Here is a 7,959-nt window from a genome sequence, read left to right as displayed (position 1 = left end):
CTTCACAATGCTCCAACCGGAAGCTGCATTTGTCAAACTGGTGTTCATGTTGTGCGTGCCATGTTCAATCTGTTTCCCTGCCTTGCTGTTACTCAGGTTAGCGGCATGCTCCGAGGATAAATTTCGATTCCTGTTTCAAGGTAGCAAAATTTGATCTTAATAGTACTACTTAATTCCTCCTATGGCTACAAAGGGGTGCCAGTTCATTCTTACCCCTGGGTTAATGTAGTGTCATGTGATGATCCAGATGGTGGTACAATGGAGCTAAGGTACTTGCTGAAAAAGGCCCTGAATGGCGAATCAAATGCTATAAGGAGCACGGAGAACAGCATCACAGAGGCTGCTATCTTCCATTTATGTTGCTTGCTCAAACTGCAGATGGCGGTGGGCATCGCTATCTGCAGCATACAGCACAAACCATTAAGATTCAGTGCTACTTGGATAATACTAGTTGTAGTGAGCTCATATAGTCGTATATGCAGAGTACAGCCAAACTCATGTAGATGAAAGGTTCTGTAATGGAAATTACAAGCATGAAAGCTTCTAGACAATAACTTCCATTGATCAATCTTATCAAAACATATTATGCAGCCTGATAAAAAAAATATTATGCAGCAGATATAGCTATTTGCAATTACATCCAGATTTGTACTTCTGAAAACATGCCACAGCACTCTGAAATTGCTTTTCATCGTGAGATTACTTTCTCGCCCTTTCAGGCTACTCATCAACTAATCCCAGCGAAACAGATGTCGAGAAAGGCAGGAAACAGATCATAAAGCTGACGGCAGCTATGGTTGGGAACTATCAGTAACTGAGGTTATTCCAAACACCGAGGGGGAGCCTGGGGTGGTAGAACTTACTAGCCACCGGCGAAGCAGCGAGATGGTGAGACCTGGACCGGCGCGTGCGGCGTGCAAGGGCCGAAAGGCCGGTCGTAGCACGGTGGGGAGGAGAGCTCAAGGAGAGATTGATCCTAACCGCATCTTGCTCTGTCCGCTGCCTCGGCGGCGGCGGCGGCGGCGGCCGGATGCTAGCTCATCACGGCGTGCTCTCGTCATTTTCTATTCCAAAAACAAAAACGAACTCGCAGCTGCAGAGCAGAGCCTCTTGGGGCTTGTTTAGATCGCAAGTTTTTTCACTTTCTCTCCATCACGTTAAATCTTTAATACATGAAATATTAAATATAGATAAAAAAAATAATTAATTACACAATTTAATTGTAAATTACGAGACAAATCTTTTAAACCTAATTAAATCATAATTAAACAATAATTATCAAATATAAACAAAAATATTATAATACTAAATACTGATTTTTAATCCCAATCTAAACGAGGCCGTGGACTTTGACTTTCACTCACCGCCGACGAGACGGACTGACGGAGGATTGGCCCTCGCAGGCCTCCTGCCCGAGATCCGCTGGGCCATACTGGCCCATGGAAGTCTCGCTTCCCCGCGGCCCAGAACAACGCCATGTGCAGGTAGGTGCCCGGTGCAGCACGCTTCAACCCTTGCAAGTTGGAACGATGGTTAGACCGTCTCCAACAAGGAATCGAAATAGACATCCAAACACAAAATAGATAGTAAGAGATTCAAAATTAGTCTCTAACAGAGTACTTATACGGGAGATCTATTTTAGATTGTTTGAGAGACATAACCTAAATATAGGCATCCTCTCTCCTAAAAACCTATTTGCAGAAAGAATTCTCTTTTGCGTCTTGCTCTGGGAGAAGATACCAAATAGGTAATGAACTTTTTGCCTGTAGTGCTATCCAAAGGACGAATGGGTCTTGTATTTTGGGTGTTGTTGTTGGAGATAGTCTTACAAACAGTCACCGCGCAGTTTTTTTTGAGCCTCTTTCTGTGTGTCCAGCTGTAGAATATGTTCATGTACGAACACACACCCCACACACACCATACATACTCTACACACCACGCGTACATAACCAGACCTACAACTACACGCAGATAGGAAGATCGCGTCATTTTTGAGATTATCAGAACCATCTATAGCTCCATAAACGACGGACACGTCGTAGTTCCTTTATAATTCCACACGAGGCTGTATATTTTTTAGAATAAATCTTGATGAGAGACATGAAGCGGTACATTTTTTTATAATAAATCTCCGTGAGAGACACGAGTCGAATCCATGGTTCGAACTCACGCCGGCAGCGAGCTCACCTGGCTCAGCTAGCCACCCGAACCAAGTTCGGTTCTCGTCACCGCGCAGTTGGTCACCCACCGGTCACCGGCTGCCTACACGACCCGCTGCCCGGTGGGTCCCGAGGAGCCTGGGTTGGTCCCCACGACCCCACCCCGCCCATATCACCTCTCACGTCACGCGCAGCGGCATATTTCCTCCAGGCCAGCCATACTGCCCCACCAGGCCACCACACCACGAGCCCTCCGTTTCGTACGGCCTCCCCAAAAATCTCAACCCGTCTCTCTCTCTCTCTCTCTCCTAACGAAGAGGAGAGGGGGCAGAAGAAAACCTCGCGCGGGGGAGGCGCGAGAGGGATCGCGGGGGCCGGAGGAGCAGCGGCCGGTGGAGGTGGCGCGCGCCGGGGCCGTCCGAGGTGAGCGCTCCGCTTCCCCACTACCGGGCTCGCTTGCTCGCTCGGAATCGGGTTTCGGATCCGCGGATGGGCCCCCCCTAGATGCGGTAGCTGGTTCGATCCGGGTTGCGCGGATTTCGCGCTGTATTGGTTGGCACTCGGATCAGACGCCGTGGTTGGTCTGTTGTGTGGTTGCGGCCGTGGAAAATTGTTGCGATCGGGTCTCATTGTTGCGCTTGGTTCATGTGTGTCAGTGAGGGAAGTGAGGATCTGCGTGAGGAACCGGGTTCGAATTTATACCGATTTGGCGCTTCTGGTGTTCCAAAATAGCTCACTGAAATCTCTTGTACTATGCGCAGTTGATTCTTGTTCTGCTGCTGTTTCTGGGAAGATGCTAGGGGCTACTTCATAGGCATTGTCATGTCGAAGCGTGGGAACGGTATTAATGTTTTGGGATTTTACAATAGTTGTTGACCTTCTCAAATAAAAGCTGGAAAATCACCATAAATCAACCTGTTACCTTGTATGTCCAGACTGTCCAAAATGGTTTTTATATAGTGTCTTATGTTGTTTCTCGTCAAATAAACTTGATGACTTGGAAGTGGAACCATAGTATTACAACTATTGAAGTCAAAACTTGACTCGTGGAATTTCGTGAATGTTTTGTCAATGTGCATGTGTATTTGACCCTTTATGATCTGTAGACTGTGAGAATCAGTGGAAGGCTAGTTGGTTTGTGGCCCAATATGCGTTACCAAAATTTGGCTGGCAAAAAATTTGGATGGCATCTGATAATTGCTAAATTCTGTTGGCTAGACGTATCGCACCAAGGCTGGCTGCGCACAAACCAAACAAACCTTTTTTTTATTTTGGGCATCATTGTTGGATTTGTATTGTCCTGATTGTAGAACTAACATGGCTGTAGAATTGGAATATCTAACCTGTATTGCCATTTATGAAACATAGTCCTAATTGAGTCATGATTGTTGCAATTTTTGGTTCACCGAACACACTTTGCCACACCTGATCTGAGTTAGTCAAGTCTGACATTCCACTGTAGTATTCTTTTTGTTGACACACTTGTGGAGCAATACGGTCTTAACGCAAATGCAAATCAGCACTTCGAAATGCAAAGAGGCCTGTTGTTCATATTATTTCCTATAAGGTAGTCCTGCACGCATCATACCAAGAAGGTGATAATTTTGTTGCTTCAGTCATGTTACTTTGTATCTTTTTTTTTCATTCGAAATTAGGGTGTAATGAGTTGTTTGGACCTGTATAGCTATATCGAGCAAGCTATGTATGCTTATGCTATTCAAATTTGCTCATTCAGATGGAGTACATATCCCCTGAGAGAAATCTGGAGGGGAATTGTGGAGATCCTGGGCCATTATTTGGAGACCAAGGTGGCAGCCTGTTGGACCACTTGGGTTATCAAGGAGGAGGAATTCCACAACATGAGTCTCCAACACTGGATCATGGACTTTTGGTTGATCCAGCTGATGCAATTCCGTATTTATCTACAGATTCTCCGCCCTTCATGAATGATCAAATCACTTGCAATGTTATTAAATCTGCTTCAGCTAGTCCAGAATCTTCGATGAAACAACCTCAAGAACCTCTTAATATAGAATCTGATGTACAGAATGATGCAGCTGAACAAAATGTTCACAATAGTAACTCTGAAGAACAGATCACTTCTCTGGGCTGTGATGAACATCAGAACACAGAAGTGATTGGTGCAGTGTTGCCTCCAAAGCTTCTTGAAAGCAGTGGTAATGATATATCGAACTTTCAACCAGAAGCTACATATTCTGATGCCTACCATGGTGACTCTTTGTTAACTGAAAATAGTAGTAAGGGTTACCAGCTTAACAATAGTGGTGCTCCTGCTGATGATATTCCAAACTCTCCTACGCTTCAGATGGAAAATGAGGAGATGGAAAAGTTACATGAGACTTCTCACAATGAAAACAGTGGGTCAGAGGATGATCAAATGAATGGTATGAAACCTTGCCCCATTAATGGTCGAGACAATGAGAAGTTTAATACTTCAGCTGTACCTCCCTCTTGGGAACAGACAGAGCAGAAAAATCCTAGTACTAGAATTGGAAGTTCAACTCCAGACAATCAATTTGATTCTCCTCCGGACAGATTTGCAAGACTGGAAAGGGACACACCATCTCCGGATGGGAGAGTATCCCCGGAAAGGTTTGCAAGACTGGAAAGGGATACCCCATCTCCAGATGGGAGGATATCTCCTCCAGTTGAAAGTTCACATGCCCATCATTCTGAGAAGATGGAGTCACAATATCGTGCCAAAGATGTTGGTGAGTTAGCTCATTCTGAAAGCCCATCAGTAAGACATCGGTCCCGATCTTCTGAAAAACATGACCCCAGCCACAAAAGAGCCTCTTCAAGGGAGTTGTCTCCACATGCGCGACATAGTTCTCCTGTAGAAAGGAAAAGACGGAGAGAGTCTCAACATGGTGATGGGTCGCCTCGACAAAGATCTGCATCTCCCCGAAGAAGATCTGCACCCCCTCGAAGAAGATCTATATCCCCTCGAAGATCCTCACACAAGAGGAGGGAATCACCAAGAAGGGGAGACTCACCTAGGAGGAGGCACTCACCTAGGAGGAGGGAGTCACCAAGGAAGAGAGACTCACCAAGGAGGAGAGACTCACCAAGGAGGAGAGATTCACCAAAGAGGAGGGACTCCCCAAGGAGGAGGGATAGGTCAAAATCAAGGTCACCTTCGAGAAAACATGATACCTCTAGACATAGAAAAGAACATGATAGATCTCGGTCCAGGTCTCCCCACTCAAGGGATCATCACAGGCGATCTCCAAGGTGATTCCTTGCCATTAGTAACTATAAGGCAGTAAGGCTGCTGAAATTATGAATTCTTTTAAATGATCGTGCCAGGTTCATGTTTTTTAACATACTGGATTTATGATTATATACTGTCTGGACATGCATCCTTGAATAGGTCGTTTTTGTATCATGTATACTTGTATTGTAGGACTATTTATTTGGCGTCTGCATCATCATTTTTTCTGCCTGCTATTTTATTCTCTTCTATTTATTTTTGTATTGTAGAAGGCATTCACCAAGGCGCAGATCACCCCCCACCAGTCATCGCCATCGTTCACCAAGAAGACATTGGTCGCCACCTGCCAACAGGAAGACTGGATTGGGTAAGCCTGGAAAGAATCTCTTTATTGCAGGATTTAGCTATGCCACCACTGAGCGAGATTTGGAGAAGAAATTTAGCAAGTTTGGACGTGTAACAAGTGCACGTGTTGTTCGTGATAAACGGTAATTACTTCCATATTATGTTTGTATCTCCCAGCTTCCTTTGGTAATGTTGTCAACAATCTTTTTTGCGATACTCTTCTGGTTTCAGCACTTTTAGTATACTTGCTTTCATAGTGCAGTGTCATCATTGGACGAGACCTCTGTGCACCTCATGCTCATCTTTTGTTTATGTTTTTTTTTTTTCTTTTTCTTTAAACAGTTATGATTTTTTATGCTTTTGCAAATTTGAATATAATGCTTTTTGGTTGATTTGTGAAGCTGTTGCAGAATTAATCTATTAAATAGCATAGTTATTTAAACTACATTCTTCTAATAAGTCTAGAATAAGATGCTTGTACATTTTGGTAGGCAAGCTGATGTCTATACTTCATTGCACCTAAGTTTGCCATGTTGACTCCTAAATAACAGAATCTTGATGGGAACAATCCTTTTTCTTGGCTAAAAGTATAACTTAAAGAAACCGTGGCTTCTTTTTTGGTGAAATTATACAAAGTACTGGGCTTTTAAGTCAATACGTCAGAGCAAATTGCAATTGAACAGCCTTGTTATACATAACTCAAAGTAACTAAAATGAAAAGTGGAGTTGGCCTGGCAAATGGGAAATTTTCAAACTGCTTATCATTGCACTGCAAAACCTTGATTAGCTAAATTTATCCTGTCAAATCAGTAACAAACCTGAAGCAATCAGTCATAGGAGTTTGCCTGGCTTATACTCTTTACAGATTAACTATAAGAAAGCTAGTACTGCATTTTCTAGAGCTTTGGTGGTATACTTTCAGCATTGTGTTAGGGAATTTCACTGTTTTCCCCTACCTTATCCAATTAGTTCCCAGCATGCAGCAACTTTTTTGAACCAATCATGTTGATGTTGTACTCAGATATATCACTTCGATAGAATGAAGTTACTCAGTACTGTTTCCATTCTTTATAGAACTGGAGATTCCCGTGGCTTTGGATTCTTATCCTTGGAGAAGGATGAGGATGCCGATGCAGCAATCCGTGCTTGTGACGAGACTGAGTGGAATGGAAGAATCATTCTTGTGGAGAAGTCAAAGGCACCTGCATGGTGAATCTTCCGCCTTGTGGGGCTCCGCACACCATTGTTGGAGGGGGATCTCATTGCTTCACCTTGCACAGATTTTATCATTCAGGAAAAAGTAATTATCGGTATGACATACTCGGTACATGTCAAAGTTGACCCGAACCTGGCTTTTGATGCTGTACTAGGAGTAAGAGTAATAAATAATGCACTTCCTTGCTGACAGTTATTGCAAGAATAAGATGTAACGTCACACCTTAGCTTGTTTCAGGGCCCTGCTGCTGATAAGAGGGACTTAGTGGTACCTTTTAGTGTCTGCAACCTCTACACATGAAATGTGATACGTGCCTGTTCGTGAGCTGTCAGTTCTCTTCTTCACCTCCGACTCGCGCTCACTGATGGCATGAACCGATTCCGGGAGACTCAAGCTTTGTGATACTGTTGCCTACTCAAGGGTTATGTTAGTAGTTCAATAAACAACATGTTAGCTTTTCAATGTTTGCATCCTCTGAATGAGGATTTGGAAAATGTCCTATAGTTTGTGTTTTGGATTCCAGATGATGTTTAATTATGGTTGCCACACGACTCCTATGCCCTCATCTGTTGGTGAAGTATATTTTTTTTCTGCTGACATGGTTTTCCTTCCTGTATTCCTGAATCGAGGGCTGTCTGTCTATTGGCACAATATTAGTGACATGGAAATTGAGCTTGGATGCATGCCAGTGTGTTTCTTTTTAGGTGGCCTATTCGATGATAATGTGCGTACTATGTCGATGACAGCTGCTCAGGTTATGCGCCCTGTTCGCTTCTCTTATAATCCATCTTTTTCAGCTTGTTTTTTTAGTCGGAACAGTATTTTTCTTTTACAGTCGGAATAGTGTTTTGACTTGTTTTTTCAGTAAAGCGAACGGGGCCATGATATGACTCTTTTTGGTCTGATTTGTTGACGTCACAATGGTATGGTGGTTGATCGACTGAGATACTGCAGTTTTTCTCAACGATGACAACTCAGATCCTGAAGGTCGCAATCTTTCTGGA

The 7,959-nt window shown here is 43.6% G+C and overlaps 1 protein-coding gene across 6 annotated transcripts; it reads left to right on the top strand.

Annotated features, from left to right (window-relative positions):
* The first annotated feature begins 2,379 nt into the window (after window positions 1-2,379).
* LOC136550217 (uncharacterized) lies at window positions 2,380-7,518 on the top strand. Of its 6 annotated transcripts, none has more exons than XR_010782182.1 (5): window positions 2,380-2,582; window positions 3,895-5,414; window positions 5,664-5,882; window positions 6,814-7,111; window positions 7,193-7,518. XR_010782182.1 is itself a non-coding variant. In XM_066541705.1 (5 exons), exons 3-5 carry the CDS (start codon window positions 3,895-3,897, stop codon window positions 6,950-6,952), a joined length of 1,878 nt encoding a protein of 625 aa, XP_066397802.1. In that variant the 5' UTR covers window positions 2,380-2,582; window positions 2,921-3,000; the 3' UTR covers window positions 6,953-7,518. The 6 variants fall into 6 exon arrangements, 4 of the variants coding, with proteins under 4 accessions (XP_066397802.1, XP_066397805.1, XP_066397801.1 ...); XR_010782181.1 differs by having other exon boundaries at window positions 7,183-7,518; XM_066541705.1 differs by adding an exon at window positions 2,921-3,000 and having other exon boundaries at window positions 6,814-7,518.
* Window positions 7,519-7,959: the final 441 nt, after the last annotated feature.

This window comes from Miscanthus floridulus, chromosome 4, assembly GCF_019320115.1.
Source record: "Miscanthus floridulus cultivar M001 chromosome 4, ASM1932011v1, whole genome shotgun sequence".
In the NCBI taxonomy this organism is placed as follows: domain Eukaryota; kingdom Viridiplantae; phylum Streptophyta; class Magnoliopsida; order Poales; family Poaceae; genus Miscanthus; species Miscanthus floridulus.
The sequence above is the reverse complement of the archived record's forward strand: the minus strand, read 5'-3'. Positions and strand labels throughout refer to the sequence as shown.